This window comes from Rhamphochromis longiceps, linkage group LG11 (genome assembly GCF_057381845.1).
Source record: "Rhamphochromis longiceps isolate RC_006_pf linkage group LG11, R_longiceps_female_GT1.1, whole genome shotgun sequence".
Lineage (NCBI taxonomy): Eukaryota > Metazoa > Chordata > Actinopteri > Cichliformes > Cichlidae > Rhamphochromis > Rhamphochromis longiceps.
In genome coordinates, this window is record NC_140567.1 from 12340896 (window position 1) to 12359956 (window position 19061).

Genomic DNA, 19061 nt, shown 5'->3' on the forward strand with positions numbered 1-19061 from the left:
CCTTTCCTCATATTTTCCAGATACATATTTTGGATGGAAAACAGCACAATGTTTGGCCCTTCAAGACTTCAGGCTTTGTCAATTATTCAGTTGTTCAGTTGACATATCCTGGAAGGGCCAGCGTCTACTTCTGGCTACGGGACAAAATGTGTTCAGTTGTAAATGGTGAACATTTTCTACATGCGTGCAATTCATGTTTGCACCTTAGGTAGCTAGAGGATCAGCTTTAGGGCCTCCAGCCAAGTATACTCACATCTAGTTATTGAAGGTAAAAACATGGCAGCGAATAGTATTCTGTCTACTTTGTTCTGGTGTTCTTACTCTCTCCCATCCTGCTATCTTCCTAGCTTCTCTCCTTTTCACCTTCTCTCTCCTTCACTCTTTCTCACTGCCACGTGTTGCTGGTCTGCAACACCTACACATCTGTTCTGCAATTTCTGTCAGAAGAGCTGTTTATTACTTGAGTAATTTCTTCCAAAGTTCCCACACTATCTCCTCATAGTAAAGCCAATGAAGAGTGTCAGGCAGGACTGACTATATGTTTTACCCTTTTCCAACCCGTTAAAGCACCTGCTTTGTGATGATGACATTATCCTCACTTCAAAATGAAAAATAACTTACATTTTGGCCAGAACATGCGTGTGAGACACAGGGAAGAAGGAGAAGTTCCACTGGATATTCTGTTCATGTCTTTATCCAGTTCAAACCCCACCAACTGTCAGGAATGGTTAGCTTCTGTGTTTGTTTAATGCAGCAGGCCAAGAACTTGTAAACCTATTCACATGGATCATCACTTTGGGACCTAAGCTCTTTGGCCATATCAGGATCCACCTAGAACTTTTTTTCTTTTAGATGTCCAGCGCATTGGGGTATGCAAAATGCACTGCCAGTTTCTTTGGTGGGACATGCTGGTTCACTTCCAAACTCTGCTGATCAGAGCATATTTTTCCCACAAGGCTATACCAGGATGCTGGCCCAAGACTAATTGGGAAGTAGGAAATGTTATCATAAGCTGAGATGCACTTCCAGATTGCTGTGGTTAAGCAGGCTTTCCCAGTTGTTGTAAAATGTCAGCGGGGTCACCTTGAGTGGCACAAACATATTGAGGGAAAGTGGGAGTGAGACCCACTCCTGATTTTGTGGTTTTAGGGTGTAGTTCTGTAGGATCTTGGCTACGTTTAGGTGGTTTGGTCACTGTCTGTATCCCTGATGCTAAGAGCCAACAAAGAGGAACAAAGATCAGTCAACATGGCCTGATGCTGTGGACATCATCGGAAGTGGTTCACCCGTTGACAGGCAAGATATATATGAACACACACAGGGGAAATGTCCCTCCCTTGTCTGCACTGCTCTGGTCAGTGTCATGTTGTGTAAAGTCCTGGCCAGAAGATGTGTGAGTGTAAGGCATTCTTAGGACAGCAGTGGTTTCAAATAACAGGAGAATTTGCGATTGCGTTGATGGTTTAAAATGGTTTCGAATATATAGATATGTTTTTTAAGACTGGATATTTACATACAGGGTGGGGCAAAGCATTTAAATATCACTAAATATCACCAAATGTCACTAAAACTGCAGGGACCAACTGATTATATTATTTCCAGTGCTCATTGTGAAAAGCATTGTCAGACTTTAATGAGGTCTGCAAAAAATAAATAAATAAGATAGTAAAAACTTTATTTTCGATTAAAAGCAGACAGGCTTTCCGTGCCTAAATGTTGTTTCTATTAAGGCAGAATGCTGAACTTTGTTACACTGTATCATGCAAACTGAAAACTGGCACTCAAACCTTTTGTGAATGAAAAGATCATTTTAGCTAGCAGAGATAAAAGCATGTCTGTCTTAAAATCAATACCGAAAGAATTTACCTAGAGGCTTTGTTAGGCTTTTGCTGAGGCATCCATTTCTCTGTGCCCCTATTGTGAGCATTTCCATGAACACTCTTAGCTCTTGAAATATCAGCCAAGTTCTTGCAAACGAAGGGGACGCTGCTGACAAGCTGTGCATTGATTCATGAGCAGAGAGGGATTTAGCTGGGACACTGACCTCATCTTGGTCAGGGTTGCATGTGCACGTGCAGCAAAATTCTCTTGTTGTATGTGCAATTGTGACTTTGTCCGCCACATTTATAAAAATGTCATGCAGTAGCCAAACCAAACCATCAAAAAAAAACCTTACGAGAACTCTCCATAAAGTTCTTGAACTAGAAGAACTAGAAGGTCAGTTGGGCACAATAAGGCCTTGTTGCAGTCATGCTTGCTTTCTGTAATAATATTTAGTATTTCTATGAAATGTAATATAATGTGACAGGAGCCTCAAAGTTAATACATTTCATAGAAAGTTTTAAAAGCAAAGTCAACAAAATTGTCGTGGTGCTGCCGCTAATGCATTGCCTGCAATGTGTTTCTCAAGGGGCGGTGTGTCTGCGCTTGTGTGCCTAAAATGTGATGCAACATATACAGCAACATCTTGCATGCAATCATGCTGCATGATGCTGTTGTTGTTTTTGCCAAAAGCAGAATGAGTGGCCATCAGCTGCTGCCTGGCTTGCTTGCACAGAAGACATGGCAGGGCAGCAGAAGGTGGTGACTTCAGTTACTTCTGAAGCTCTTTTCCACCCACACTTTCTCACCCTCTCATTAAGACAAATTTCAGTGTCCCTACTCCAACCCCACCTCAAAATCAGAGCCGCCAGCAGTCTTAAACTGCAGCAGTCTGTTAGCTCATATTCTTTCTACTAGCCCCATCTCCCGTCTTCTCAGTGCTTTTCACTGGAACCCGTCTTGCTTGTGAAGTCATCACTCTCATTCTGCATTTTCACGGGCGTTTACCAAGTATGCTTAAAAAATTATCAAGGCAGAAGAAAATGTGGATACAGTATTAAACAGCGCATCGATATTATGTAATCCACTCTGAAATCATGGAATCCCAATTATGTTAGCGTTTATCTCGTGTTTTATAGTAACCAGCAGCTGTTCAAAAGGGGATTTTTCCTCTGCATAGCTCTGTCATTGCCTGAATATTTTCCTCTCGCTCAGCTTGTATTTGTCTCCATTTTGGAACAGGTAACCTGGGAAAATGCTACAAGATGACCACAAAACTGTCTCGTATTCACTCGCATAAAGCAGTGATGGCGCTGACAATATGTATAAGTCTTCAGAAAAGGAACACATGTCCCCCCAGAGCTTTGTTATTTCAGCCTTTTTTAGTATCTTTGTGGTTTATTGTATCATCATGTGTAGTAATGTGCTGTATTTTATTTAGTCATTTTTACTTTGTTTTCACTATTCAAGGGAAAAAATGGTGCTATGATGACAGCACACCGCTGCCAGCTGTGCAGACGATTCCCAGCCAGGATAAAAAATGTCTTTACTCATAGACACGCGGGGCGTTTTAAATAAAGGTTTACCAAAATTTAAGATAGGAGGGCCACCTCTGTACTCCACCTGGAGTTTTCTGTCATTACTGTTACCGAGTATTTTTTTAATGCCTGACAAATGTGTTTTTGTTATTTAATTATGTGCATTTTAAGCTCAGCATGGTAAGAAAAACAGTCTCAACGAGGTCAAGCTTGGTTAGTCTTTAAAGCATTTAACCACATCTTACGGCCTCCATTAAAGAGGGAGAGCCACATTTTCGTGGGGATGGTTTATTCGTTGTTGTGTGAAAGCAGTCAAAATCTTAAAACTGTGACATGCTTGACAATTTAAATGCAACACAGATGGCGGTACCAAAACTGTCTTTATGCTTTTGCGCTGTTTATAAATGATTCACTTCATATGCATTGAACAGGCCTAGCTGACAACAGACACGATGACCTCTCAGTTAGGTGGAACCAATAACATTTTTAATGCTGCATTGAATTGCATTACATAGTAGGTTGAAGCCATTATTAATGTTCCTCAGCTCCAGCTCATGTCTGCTCGGAAAGAAAGGTCTGTGAAGTGCATTCATGGCTTTACTGTTCGTGGAGGGTTTGAATCCACGTGGGACCATAGTAATGTCTAAAGCCACTTTCCTATGCTACACGGCTTTGACTCTTTGATCTTGTCACCTCATTGCTGTCTGCCAGAGCCTTCAACATCCTTCATCTCTTAGATTTGTCATTGTTTAGCACCGACACTAGTATCTGAAAGCCATGTGCCACCAATCATTTCTTTTGATTATTCTTCCAAGGAGCCAAACATTGTTGTAATTTTTTAAAGTAGTCTTGAGCCATAGTTCTCCCTGCTTTTTGTTGGTCTTTCACATTTTTTTAGCTGCTTTTTCACTTATTTTTCTTGCAGGCCTCAAGCCACTTAACACTGACCTGTGAACGACTCAAGCATAAAAAAGGCCCCTAACTCAAAGGATAAAGTGGTGTTGTATCTACACATAACAGACAACATAGCAAAGAACAATTTTAAATTGTATCTTTAGATACTTGGTTAGTAGCAGCCTGTCACAAAAACACATAATCATTTAGTTGATTCTATTAGAAAATGTCAAAGATAACACAGATTGACAGGAATAAGGTAGTTCTTGCACCAACAAGGCGATTCCCAAAGAGCAATCAGCCAACAACTGGCATATCTCAGCATGGTGAGCAGTGTGTCCCAGAGGTGTGGACTCGAGTCACATGACTTGGACTCGAGTCAGACTCGAGTCATTAATTTTATGACTTTAGACTTGACTTGAAAAAATGTTCTAAGACTTGTGACTTGACGTGGACTTTTACACCAATGACTTGGGACTTGAATTGGACTTGAACCGGTTTACTTGAAAAGACTTGATATTTTACCCCAAATATAAAATTTAACATGCATATTATATAGAGATTGAAAATGTGACGTCATTCACGGGTAGAACCGCAAAGGATTCTGGGAACTCGTGGCAAGCGGTACTAGCGCACGCAGGCTTTCAATTAAAATCAGTTACACAGCGATAAAAAGAAACACAAAAATGTCAAGAAGCCGTTTTATTATTAACTGCAATAGCCGGTCGCATGACAGCCACGGGAAGCCGACGGGTAAAGAGATCGGTTGTTATCGGATTACGTCATTGAGGAGAAATTGTTCGAGCCATGTTTCCGAAGTAACAAAGACGCGAAGGATGGCCTGGATTGCAGCCATTCAAAGATCAAATATAACGTCCCAGAACACTCCAGCTCACAGGTTAGTCTGCTCCAAGCATTTACACGAAGGTCAGTCTGCTGTTGTAGTTAATGCGTCATTTTTCTTAACATAATTGGTGATATAGGTTACAAGCAAGTCTGGCGCTGAACAGAAATTGTCGCGCTATGCTCCTTTATTTATTGTGCATAAATAGTGAATTGTCCTGACACAATATTGCGTTTCGCTTCTGTTATTATGGTACATTGACAAAAACATATACTTTTATTCACAGGATAAAACAGGTTTTTTGTATCACTAATTGCCCAGTACGATTACAGCATACAGTATTATTGTCACTGCTACATTTCTGTGATGGGTACCAGAAATTATTTCCACTACTAATTAATTACCGTTGAGCTCAAAGGTCCTATTAATAAACGGTTAACGAATGTGTATTTATGACGACAATTTGTGAGACTGGTAAACTTATGATACGCACGATGGTCTTTCGTTCTACACGGTGCATTTCAAGGTCCTGCACCCATCCGTCGGTAAACTGTACCTGGGCTTGTTGCAGTGACCTGAAGTTACTAAACTTCATGATCGTATGCGCTCACTCCAAGAACCGTATGATTATAAATATGCATATAAATATGCTACGATGAGATAGCTGACTTCATCTAACTAGCAAATGTTGTCCAGGCTACGTTGGTGATACAGTTTTTTTTAATGTGTATGATATTTTTGTCATGCGATTTTAAAGCTGGTCCTACAACCGCATCCAAGAATAACATGCAGCTTATCTCAGAAATGTCCGTGAAAATTATTCTTGGAGCTAAGTTTAATTGAGCTGCATTTTAAAGAGGTGCAATTTCACAATTTGTGTATATTTTCTAAGTTCACTATTTTGTCATGTGTTGAGAAAAACACAGATTTTAAAATTACATGGTCTAATATTTACATTTAGCATATAACTGCAACATTATTTTTTCGTTTTTTTTTTTTTTAAAGACTCGAAAGGACTTGAAATTCAAAATTTCAGACTTGTGACTTGACTCGGACTTTTACACCAGTGACTTGAGACTCGACTCTGACTTGCCTGACATTACTTGAGACTTGACTTGAGACTTGAGGATAAAGACTTGAGACTTACTTGAGACTTGCAAAACAATGACTTGGTCCCACCTCTGGTGTGTCCTCATAAAATCTGAGGAAACTGGACAAGTAGAGGACAAAAGAAGGAAGTATCAGGTCTAAAAAGCATCTACACCAGATGAACAGCATCTCAAAGTTATGTCTTTAAGAAACGGGGGGGAAAAATCCATCAAAGAAAAGAGCGATGCATCTTGCGCTTCAGATGATCCATTGCTGTTTACTGAAGCCTCATAAGAAATGGTCTCAGTGGAGGGATGGCTGTCAAGAAGCCATTTTTAGGGAAGGGAAACAGGGAGAAAAGGCTGAGATATGCCAAATTACACAAGAACTGGACTGAAAATCAGTGGCAACATGTCTTGCAGAGTATTAATCCAAACTTTGAAATTTGGATGTGAAAATGATAGGTATCAGCATGCGGTACCATCTGGAAAGCGTCTCGTTGGCAACAGCTTCATTTTTCAGCATAACAATGATCACACATTGTCAAAAATGATACCCGCACAGAAACACACAAAGGAACACTATCAGTCATGGAAACGACTCCTTTTTGTGAAGTAGCTTAAACATAAGACCTTGCAAGTTGTTCTGGGTCACCTTTCCAAATGCATCCCGCTGTGTCTGCGAGCTCATTGTATATCAGAATGCAGACACACAACACTACAGCAAGCTTTCAAACAGTACTTTAAGCAGTTTTTTTTAAAGGAAAAAGGAAACGAAAAGTACTTCAACATTAATTTGTTAGGTTTATATTTAGTACACACAACTGAAACCAATAACAAACGTGCTAAAAAGAAACATGCCTCTTTTTCAATACAAAAATTTCAATCAAAGTGGACGTGTTGGTTTGATAAATATACAATCAATTTACAACCCAAAGCACAACATATGTGGAATCCACTGTGAAATGGCAACAATCTATGTAAAACTTTGGGGACTGTAGAAATTGATGAATATATGGAATATTTGCTATAACAATGTTATGCCAAGCTTGACTAATTCATTTATTTCTAGTTTATATTGATACAATAATCACTGAGTGGTCTAAATTACGTTCCCCAATGATTTCCTGTATTCCCTTTGCACAGAAATAACACAACTGAAATGGAAGTATTTCTGATAACTGTATAGACATGATGGAAATCCAGGTAGGGTATTATGTTTCTATACCATACTTAAAGTGGAAAATCTAATTATATTTCTCTTGGTAAATAGGTCATAATGGCATCACGAAACTAGATGTTTCTGGAAAGAGGGGGAAATAAATCCCTTTTGAGACCTCTCATCCACTTCTAATGCATCCACATACAAAGACTGCTTTAAGACGCTGTCTGCAGTGTCCATCACTTATGTTTCTTCAGGCTTGGCCATAACCGTAAATCTAATAGGTTGGATACGTTAATATGGATACCTTTTTTCCCTTTCTCCATCACCTTTCCCATCCTATCCGAGCAATCGCCCACACATACACACCAAAAAAAAAAAAATAACCCCACACTGGTACAACCAAGCAGTCAGCCAAGGATAGCTGTCATTCAGTCAAAGTTGTGCTCAGGCCACAGCACTTCCAATCTCTCAACGGGGATTTGTGAGACTGTGACTGCATGACAACCACTCTCCACGCTGTCTGTCTGCTCCTCTGTCTCTCTGCCGTCTGTATCTTTTAAAAGTCGTTTATAAATATGTTCAGATTCACATTTGCCCTCTCTCTCTCGCACTTCTTTACTCACTCGTGGTAGATGTGCATGCTCCTCTGACATAATCTATTTCTCCTTTGCTTGCTTTGTACTGTTTAGCCACTAATGGACCTGCCTGTGTACACTGAGCTGAGGAAGCAGTGATAATAAAGGCTGTAAAGTAATCTCACAACAGTTTACACCCGTCTCTTAGGATTATCTCGTTCATTATCTAAAGCTGGAGCTTCTGGTCTGCATGTGTATGCGTGTTTATATGTGTGTGCATGGGAACCATGTGTTGGTAAGACACATACAGCAACATCTGACAGATTTTCACTGTTCTGAGCAAAACCCAACATTTCTTGATGTATAAACGACTTCAGATAACAATAAGGACTCTAAAAATGAGAGCTCTCTTGTGGCTGCAAAATATTTTCAACTTAATAAGATTAGATAGGCTTTACAGTATTTTTCCTGTTGGTTACGGTGTAACCTGCTCTGCATTCCTGTGCATTTACATCCTCCATAGACCTTCTTATGCCATTGCCGTCCATACAATGCTCAGATTTCCTGTTAAACATCCATAACATGTATAGGATATACTTGACTGATTAATGTGTTGTACTATATCAAAGTTCTGTTTCATGCTTTATTCAAGCTAAACTAGTTTCAGTTATACTTTTGTCAAATATCCAGTCTAGTATTAAGCATTTTTGTTAAAAATTGTAAATGTGCGTGTGCTTCTTTTATTCAAGTTATCAAAGTGCATGAGTCTTTTACAGTTTGTGGGCCCTCGCCATGCATGAACTGAATCTGAAGCAGAACACATGCTGGACCGACCGAAACACGCACAACTTGGATGCAAGTGTAGACCAGCAGGCTGTGGTCACCAGTCTATCTCTACATGTCATCCTATTCTAAGGCCGTGCAGTTATTTAATTTTGCTGTGTCTGCAACCAGTGATTTGGACCGAACAAGCATTACATCATGGAAAAAGGTTTCCGATGCCCACTCACATTTAGAGCATGATATCACTCTGTCTCACACTGCTGGTGTACACTGAAAAAAAAAAACCCACACAGTGATATATACATGTAAAAGTCCAAGCAGACACGCACAGTGGCAAAGCTATAAACACTGGTCAGAGGTTATTTAATGCACTAGTGTGTATTTAGACAGCGTCATTTAGACCTCAAAGGCTATCTGACACACCACAGGACACCTGAGCTCTTGTGCTTCTGTCCAGGGAGCATGATGCTTACTCATCCTTCAACCACAGTTACTCATACCAGCCGAGGCAAAGATCACAAGGTGTTCTATAACTTGATCCAGCATTAAACAGTATATTATTTCGATGGCCGTTCCTGTGAAGTGATTGTGTTGATATTTACATGGTAAAAGTAAGTACCCTGGAGTATGAAATAAAGTTTTAATTTGCACTTTATCATATATATACATTCAAATATTTTGCCAACTGTATGCCAGATGGCTATATTTTACTTTCCTGTGCAGGAAGGGATATCTAAGAAGGGGTAAGAGAGCCAAGATAATATGTCATAATAAGTGATTTTATGTCATCATAACTTTTCTTAAATGTTAAATGAGTGACATCAGCTACTATACTACAAATTAGCATGCTGTGACATAGGAATCTTGTGCATATTAGGAATTGAAGTATTTATGGAAATATATTTATAAAAAATACAATATTCTGAATTTTGTACCTTGTGAAACTAAAACTAAAAATGAAACAAACCCCAAAAAAGTCCCTGCTCTTGAAGGGTGTGTTGCACTTAGGCTTCGGTTGGCGTTCCGCTTGCATTTATTTATGTGTTTAATGACGCCATCAAAGTTCAGCTCACATTTCTTTGCCAAAGGTTAATAAATATTATGTCAACATGTTAAATGTATTACATATATGTGTTGATTACTTGGTCGGTTTTTTAAAATAAACAAGCGAATTGAAACTTTCATCTCTACATGCCGCTTTCGCTCCCCCTGAACCACCATTTGCTATTACCGCAGTGTGTATCTTCCTCATGACATGTCAAAACACCAGATAGATTTTCTACTTCTGCCTTTATTTACATTTGATAGTGCACATATGATGCCCTTTGGAGCTTTTCTCACTGACCTTCTGCAGCATTCCAAGCAAGTGATGCACCAAATTACTGCAAATAAAGTTTAGACTGTTAATATACACAGCTCAGTGTGCTGACAGCAATGTTTTGGGTTGTTTGGGGTAAATCGTAGGAGGCTGGGTGGGTATACTGGGGTGAAGTTAGAGAAAGGATAACAGAGTGTGTGTTGAGCGATTGAGCTGCCTGTGCCCTTAGTTTGGGGTCATTTGGAAGCGATGCAACAAAACTTTAAGAAAGTGCGAAGGCTTGAGGATTAGGCAACTTAACACATTTTACTGAGGCGCAGTCTTGGAAGAAAAATGCACTAAAATAGTATAAACTGAACTGTGTTATGTACAAAAGAAATAGGTGGTGATGTTTAGTTTTAGTCATGATTCAGCTTAGCCAGGCGAGGGGGGTTAAAATATTGCAGAGGTTTAACTTACAGCTTAAAGCCCCCGGCCGTTCTGGTTGTACATGATATTTAGAATATTGACAAATAAGCCATATTAACCATAATGACGTGCACAATATAAAATTTATATCAGATTTAGTTTAAATTTAGTTTAGATTTATTTTGAAACATTGCATGTCTGCAATGTCTTAGATTCGACAATCTTCTGCAGACGCTATTATATGAATGGATGATCTTTATTGTCATTATACATAGCACAGTGAAATTCTGTGTGGCTTTCTCTTAAGCTAAAAATTATTTTAAAAATAAAATAATAAAAAAAAATGGTAAGTTATTAAAGATAAAAATACACTTAGCACTGACAGAGCAGGAAAACAGCAGCATTATACACAATTTAGCCAGTTTCAGTATCGTTAGCTAATTAAAATGTCCTCCCTGCCATATGTATGTGTTTGTGTTGAAACGCGTGAATATTTCTGTGCCGTGTTTACACTCTAGTGTGGACTATGGTGGAAATTAGGGTGGTGGAAATCACCACTCAAGGGTAAATCTGTTCCTGTTCCTGAGCCTGTTCTTGTGTTTTTTTGCCCAACTGCTTTTTTGCTGGCAAACACACAGATTGTATACTGGTAACATAGATGGATTCCATAATACACCAGTGATTATCACAATAACAATACCACAATAACAATAATTATCATTAATTCCTGTACACTTGTCTAACTGATCGAGAAACTGTGCGTATTGACTCTATGGGTTTGCGTTGTGTTGTCCCAGCTGGTCTGTAGGAGAGTGGGGGGTATGCAGCCGAAGCTGTGGAGGAGGGGAGCAGACTCGGCAGGTCCAGTGTGTCCAGAGAACCAGCCAGACTGACGTGGACACCCTGGCTGACTCTCGTTGTGCCCAGCCGTCCCCGGTCAGGAAGCAGACCTGCAACACACACAGCTGTCCACCGGTTTGGACAACTGGGTCGTGGTCGCAGGTGAGAGTGTGAAACTTTAATGCTGTTTGTTTACGCTGCTGGCACGTTGCTGCTGAAGAACACAGCTTGAAAAACCCCTTTGAAGTCATACGCTCGCCCAGTAAGCCCTAAAGAGCTCTGCACATTGTGTTGTGAAGTTCGCCCTGGCTTTAATGGCTTCACCACATTTTATGACAGTGATCTCAGTGGCTTTAAACTATGAATGTGCCCGCTGAGACCTCCAGTGTTTTGTTCTCTGTCCAAATCCTATACATTCTGTGTGGTGACTTGTCTCAGTGTAACATTTTAACTGCCGTTTTACACCAAATATCGTCAATGACATGGCACAAGTGGTGTCCAGTTCGCTCTCCCCCTGGTAGCTTGTGGCACAGTGTAGTGCGTCACAGCCCCGTGTTTATTGGCTGTAGTGAATCACTTCAAGATTTAGATTGTCCCATTAGCTGTTTCTAGAATAAAAAAAGGATATTGAGGGAATTGCTGGAGTACCTCAAAGGAATTATTAAGGCAGTAAAGCACAGTAATCCATTGTGTGGTGACTATGCTGTATAGCAGCTTTTCTGAAATGCTATTTGTGCATAGCTGGCCTGTTAAGATGTTTAGCATGTGACATTTCCAGCCAGGTAATAGCTAAATTAAATATGTCAAACTCTCAATTAATTTTGATAAATTTGTTCCTTCTGCTTGAAAGAAGGTGGGAAAAAAATGGAAAGAAATTCTCAAAAAACCAGTTTAGTCTACATTTTTATGTCTTTGTTAATGGATGATAAAAATGTGTGTAACACATAACAAGGCTTTGACAATTGACAGTTTGGACCTAACTATGATAACAAAGATTGTTAATACTGTAGCATTTAAACCAACTGATCAGCCATTAATTAAGAGAAAGCTTTGCTCCAATACCTAAATGCAATCAGATATCATGTTTGTTTTTATTTGGCAGTGTTCGCGTAAGTGTGGCAATGGTTTGAAGAAGAGGACTGTGCTGTGTGTGAGCTCTAACCCGGGTGCCCAGGCACACACGCTGCCCAACAGCAAGTGCGCAGGCCTGCCAAAACCTGCTGGTCAGGATTCCTGCTTCATCAGACGCTGCCAGAAACAACGCAAGGTCCAGTGGTTTGTCTCCACATGGCAAGAGGTATGAAATTAAAATGAATAAAACAGCACTTATGCAGTATTTAAATGTATTTTTAGCTAATTTGAATAAGCTCTCTGTCTCTGCTCTGTTCCACATCCAGTGTTCAGTAACATGTGGTCGTGGCTATCAGGCACGCTTCATCAAGTGTGCAGAGAAGGTGTGTATTGTGTGTGTGTTTGATCAGACACAGCAAAAGGTCATTTTTCAGTGTCATAATGATTCGCTGCATTTAAATTCTCTTTAAATTCCAATTTGTTAATATTATTTTAATTATTTGCTTTTGTGTTTCTAAATAGATTTTTTGGAGGTTCTTTATTATATAATGGCATCTATAGCTTTAGTGAATTTCTCTATTTCATAATAAAGGACACTGCAGGAAAATACAGAGAGCTTGCTCCCAAGAAGTGCCACCATGTTCCCAAACCCATAGTAGAGCTTCAGAAGCCCTGCATCCTGGCTGAATGCCCTGTCCGCACAACACAATCAGTGCACTACCAATGGAAGACGCATCATCGGAGCTATCCAGCCCACCCTCCACCTCGGCCAGAATGGCGCTCGTCTCCTTGGTCTCAGGTATCAGCAGAATTTCCACTTTGGTAATATAAACAAGAGGAGGGAGCGAATGTGTCGCACAAAGGAGATTCACAGTATCTATAATCCGTTCCTTGTTGCTTCGCTCTCCGCAGTGCACGGTGACATGTGGAGGAGGAGTGCAGGCCAGGGCGGTCCAGTGTCTGGCGGAAGAGAAACCTTCCACCGGCTGTGCCGTCCATCTCAAACCTGCAGTGTCCCAGGCCTGCAATACCAACTTCTGTCCACAACCTGAGAAGAAAGGTACCAGTGCTCTTATTCTCTCAAAAGATCTCCCAAAAAAGAAAAAGAATTTCACTTTTTTTTTTCTCTTCTTTTTACACAGAACTTGCATGTAAGGATTACTTCAGCTGGTGTTACCTGGTGCCCCAACATGGAGTCTGCAACCACAAGTTCTATGGCAAGCAGTGCTGCCAGTCATGTTCAAATTCAAACCTATAATCCTAGGACGTGACTCAGTCCGCTGTACAGGCAGATAGGTAGTTAGTCAAAAGACTGCAAAACATGGTTGTGGTTTTAAGCATGTGGCGAGCACTGAAATACAAAGCCTTTTCTTTGGAAGTGCTCTTCATTTTCTCTCTGCGATGCCGGACATCTGGATACAAGAACTTGATGTTGACAGCATTACACAGGAATGTGATCGGGAAAAAACAAATAAAGACAAGAATTATGTGGAGGAACTAACAAAATAGTAATCGTGATTAAAGCAAATAGGATGGACATGTCTAAAAGAAACTGAAAAATCCCAGCTTTGTTTATATACTGTAGCTGAAAAGATCTGTACTCAGGACACTCAGCATCTCTCAGTCAACCAAAGGTCAACGATGGCAAACCAACAAAGAAAGACGTCTTCAAGCGCTGCCACGCAACATGTGATATGCCCTGGTCTGCGCTGCAGACCCTGATGAATTGACAATCTGTGGTTTCTTAATGAAAAGGGACGTTTCAAAGAGACGATAAAGGTATAAATAAATTTTGCCTTGAGCTTAATTTTTTTTAATTAAAAAAAAGAGAACAAAAATGACATGCTAATCAATGTGTATTTCTTTAATAGCTGGGCAGTTGCCATGGAAGTTGTCATGTAAAAGTAAAAAAAGAACAGAGCACAAATCAACTGCATCATCAGATGCATATGTTTTCTGTGACAGGATAAGTCTGCGCGATGTGGCTTTCCTTCCAAGTGGTGCTACAACTTTGTCACATTGAATTCATGAAATCAGTGTGAAATGTTCAAGCTTCAGGAAATAACAAATGAATTGTGTGACCCGTGTACAGTATTATTTGTTTTATTTATTGGCTTTGCAATGCAGTGTTTCTGGAAAACTGTATGATTAAGCATTATAAATGTGTCCTTGTATTACTCTACCCTAAGCCCATTACCTTAATATGTGTTATTAATTTTCATTACATGCTGTCAAACTGCACCTTTTTATGCAAAACCTTTATTTTATTTTTTAAAAGAAAGCAGCTGAGTTCTTTTTTTTTTTTTCTCTCTCTCTTCCCCCCCCCCCCTTCTCACCATCTCTTCTCCCCTTTGGTTTTCTTTCTTTCTCTCCCCCTCTTTCTCTCATTCATTCCCCCTGTCCTATTTATTAAAAAAAAAAAAAAAAAAAAAAATGACAAAGGATGAACTGAAGCTCTGCCATCACGTAATGTCGCATACTGCTGTTTCTGATGTCATTTAAAAAAAAAAAAAAAAAAAAAAAAAAAAAAAGAAAGCAGCTGTCAAGTGAAATCACTAACAAGCCATATCAGTGTGTTGTTTAATGTGTCCTACATTATTATACATGACATTAGCATGCATTTATATGGCACAAAAATGCGTTACATATCAATTACATTTTAAAAGCACTGATGGATGATAGGTAATACTATTACAATATGATTTTTTTAACCGTGGTAATGAAATAAGATAAACAAAATGTGTAACTACAGGAACATGAGCCCCGATTTCATCATTTTTAGCTTTAAGTTGGACAGAGTATCTTTCAGGGGGGGGATAAACTTGAAACTCTAAAAGGACTCCTGGAGAAAAGCAGAAAAACAAATATTCAGGATGGAAACTTGATCGCTTGACTCATACAACTTTGGCTACAGTCTTCAACTGGGCATGGCGCTGTCATCATGCCTTTACAGAGGATTAGGATTGCACCAAATCACTGACATCACTGTCACCATTGTTCCACTCTGCCATAGCGGGGGCTAGTACGTCTTTTGCATTTCTCTGGCTTCAAAATACAGATTTATAACTTTTACTTGTAACAGCTGTAATGTATATATGTACATTTAAACATCTTAACTCCAGTCTTTGCTTCTATTTATTATTTTCCTTCCAACATAAGTAAGATTACATGGTAGTTCACTGCTTTACCTACCTACTCAACTTTGATGGAATGTCTTTTCAGTACAGTTAGTTCAGTTCAATGCACTAAGCTACTAAATTACTTTTTGGACAAAGCAATTGTATTGCTTTTGCTTTACTCCACAAAATGACCTGAAACACATTGTCACTTAATTATCAGTCAGAAATAAAAACTTTAGGCTACAGACCCGCACAATGACTCAAATTCCTATCCTAATTTTTATCCATATCCCGATGTCATCTTTGTTTTAGTTTTTATTTATGAACACAAAGCCGGCAACACAAAGCAAAGATGAAACCTGGCCCAAAGTATGGTGGCCCTGAGAAGTCAAACACACTGTGACTCAAGAAAACATCAGCAAATATAAAAATGCTGTAAGAGCTCGCAATACCCAATGGAAGTTGAATAAAACAAGTAAGAAAAACAAAACAAAAAAACTCAAATAATACAAAACACAACTCAAGTGTTTTTTGGAGATAATAACTTGACGGAACAGCTGTGGAAGAGATAGAAACCACAAAGGTTTGCACTGAGACGCTTAAAAGAAGAGATGGTTTCATCTGTGTTGTGAGTGAGGAAAAACATGCAGGTAATGTGTGTTTTAGTTGCATTTTTCATATAACAATGTGGATACATGTTTGCTATAAGCTGTTCGGTTTCGTATCTGGTCCGTCACATTATTGTCTCCCCCCAAAAACACTTCTGCAGTTTTTTTGTGAAGGTTTTGGACAGCATATTTTTCTATTTGCTGGTGTTTTCTAAATTTACGGTGCATTTGATCTCCTTCTAAAGAGACTTTAAAGCGAACGCCAGGGTGATATGTACGTGTAGAAATGGAGGTTTCAGTGCTACAAGTCTAAGTGCCTTTTTTTCTGCTGAAAATCTGCCCCTGGCTGCTGGGCTGGAAGGCTTAGCCTTGACATGTTTCTGGTTTCTTGCCTAGCTATGTGTTAGCATACTGTCTGTGCAGATGCTTTTGCACAATATTAATAAAAATCATTTTCACAAGCACACAAAGTGAAATCAGCTGATTGCAGGACTGTGTGTAACTTTTACTGAAAATGTAACGCCATTACAGTAACACATTAATTTGCACCCAAAACGTTTTTAATGTTTGGTTTCATATTTTCTTTAAATACATTTTTTTAAATAATTTTTAATATTACTTTGTTCTACTCAATTGATCCGATCTGACTTATGTTTGGTCAGACTCTCCCATAATGAAGTAGATCTTGAAACAGAGCCAAGGGGAGGTCCTTCCCCAAGCTACCGGTATATAGGAGATATAGCTGGATATATAGCTATATAGGATGGCCTAATCCGGCTTAAGTTACATTGTCAATAGCACAAATATGGCTCCGCTCCAGAGTGTTATGTGTATTCATCCTGTTTCACATGCACTGTTTGAAAATGTAGCTATTACCATAATAGCAGTGAGTCTTCATTTGTAGCTTTACTATCTATGTCTGTCCCTTTAAATATAGTTGGTGGACTCAATATTGTAATCTGAAGTTTTGCTAACACAATTTGAAGCAGATAAGAGCTAGCCTTGTATTTCATATCCCATATGTAACTAGTATGTCTAATATGCTGTTATGTTCCTTCAGTGTGTACAGCTGACATCATATTATATCATTAAAGTTGTATGGTTGAAACTGTGGCGGTAACCCTAGGAAGTTGATTGTGTTCATCTGGACGTTGGGTTTTCGGTGGTTGCTGATCCAAGTGACGTCTTCAGTCTCAGAGGTAATTGTGTAGAGGTATCTTTTTTCCTTAGTCATAATGCAACTCTTCATGTAATTTACCTGTGCTGACCAATGACTGTAGAAAACAGGTGTGACGTTCATAACACAAGGAACAACTCACTGAACTAATACGAACTAAAATAGTTCATATTATGTTCTGTTATTTTAGGCACATAAGTGCCCCATTATAATAGGCCTGATGGCATTATTTTATGAACCTAGATCCCATATATCATTTTTGTTTGTTTGTTTATTTATATTTCTAGGTAACAAGTATAATTTGTAGTTAGGCAATGGTGTGAAGTTTAAAAAACAGATTTGATTTTATTACTAAACATGCTGAAGTGAGAGGTCTGACCTGCTCAGCATGCTTCATGCTTTTGAACCAATGTCTAAACCACTTATGTGACAGACTAACACATCAGAACCTCTGGCTGTGCAGCTGGTGAAGACCAACTATAATTTCTAAATCAAAATGTAGTGATTCCTTGTTCTTCTGAGGTCACTCTTGCAGTTATGTGCAGGTCTTCCTTGAGCCTTTATTACAGCATTATTTTGATACAAAATAGATTTATTGAGCTGTTCATTGGTAGCCCAAAAAGTTGATTCTATTCAAGTACAGTTTTGTTGTTGTTGTTGTTGTTGTTGTTTTACGTGCTTTGAATGTGTACTTGTGTCTGTGTAGTCATAGCTGAGGCCACTTCAGCTGCTAGTACTTGTATCTTCACTTACTACATTAAAGAAAGTGAATGGAAAAATATCCTGTACCTTTTTAATACCTCCTCTCTTTAGCCTAAAAAGATTTACTTATTACTGCATGTACTACAATATAGCTTACACCTTCAGTCTGTATTACCATCAAGCTGTAATTCCATGCAGAGTCAAGAAATGTTAAGTATAAAAAACTGCAATTCAATATCGGACTATCTTTGCATCGTTTATTTTAAAATACCTAAAAATCTGATTTTTTTTTCTAGCTCCTGGAGGTTGTAGATATCTAGGATAATTGGCTCATAGGAAGATTGCTGCTATAGACAAGAATTCAATTCATGTTTATCTATTACATCACAACACAGATCACCTCTTTTGCTGTGTCACACTGCAGGTATTTATTAAAGTCAAAGGACTCCATTTGAAACACAGCCAGGTGTGGACATTAAACTATAGGAAAATTATGTGTATTATCCTTAAGATTGTTCATTTCTCTGCTGATTACAGACACCAAAAAATAGACTTAAACACTGGAACACTTAAACTAAAAAGTAATAATCCAGCCTTCATCTTTGGATGGCTCTAGCTATGGTGAAGGTGGGACTCTACAAAATAATAATGCAGTAAAAAAAAAAAGATTAGCTTGATATGCACAAAGCACATCAAACTGATTTTAATAGAACTTTAATGAACTATATTTAATTATTTACAACTATTTACTTTACTTTTACTTTTACATGCCAGTAAGTTCAAATTCAATGGACTGGCTACAGAAAACATTTTAATTTTCAGTTACTGGATATTCTTTTAATGCTAATGCTATCTGTAACTATCCTTCCTGGGCTTATTAAAATCATCTAGAAATAAATGAAAGTATTACTCTTGTCAGTACAGTATTGCTAATTTACAGTTTATTCATATAATACTCCAAGATAAGGTCTTGCTAACGCCCTACCTTGCATTTCCTAACAGCAGGCGATGAGGGTATAACTGGGCATCCATCTGTTGACTCTGTGACTGCTTGATATTTAGGAGTTCTTTTGAACCCTTTTCAACAGATTATGTACTATAACAACGCTC

The 19061-nt window shown here is 38.8% G+C and overlaps 1 protein-coding gene across 2 annotated transcripts in view; it reads left to right on the plus strand.

Moving 5' to 3' along the window:
• Positions 1 to 14989, plus strand: part of adamts16 (ADAM metallopeptidase with thrombospondin type 1 motif, 16) — a 52408-nt gene extending 37419 nt beyond the window's left edge. The window contains exons 19-24 of one of the 2 annotated variants that reach the window (XM_085422327.1): positions 11232 to 11436; positions 12377 to 12571; positions 12672 to 12728; positions 12938 to 13144; positions 13258 to 13405; positions 13488 to 14989. In XM_085422327.1, the coding sequence (XP_085278453.1) occupies positions 11232 to 11436; positions 12377 to 12571; positions 12672 to 12728; positions 12938 to 13144; positions 13258 to 13405; positions 13488 to 13603 (928 nt within the window). In that variant the 3' untranslated portion in view covers positions 13604 to 14989. Of the gene's footprint in view, positions 1 to 11231; positions 11437 to 12376; positions 12572 to 12671; positions 12729 to 12867; positions 13145 to 13257; positions 13406 to 13487 lie in introns of those variants that run through there. The other variant, XM_085422328.1, reaches the window with a different exon arrangement.
• The last annotated feature ends 4072 nt before the right edge of the window (positions 14990 to 19061 follow it).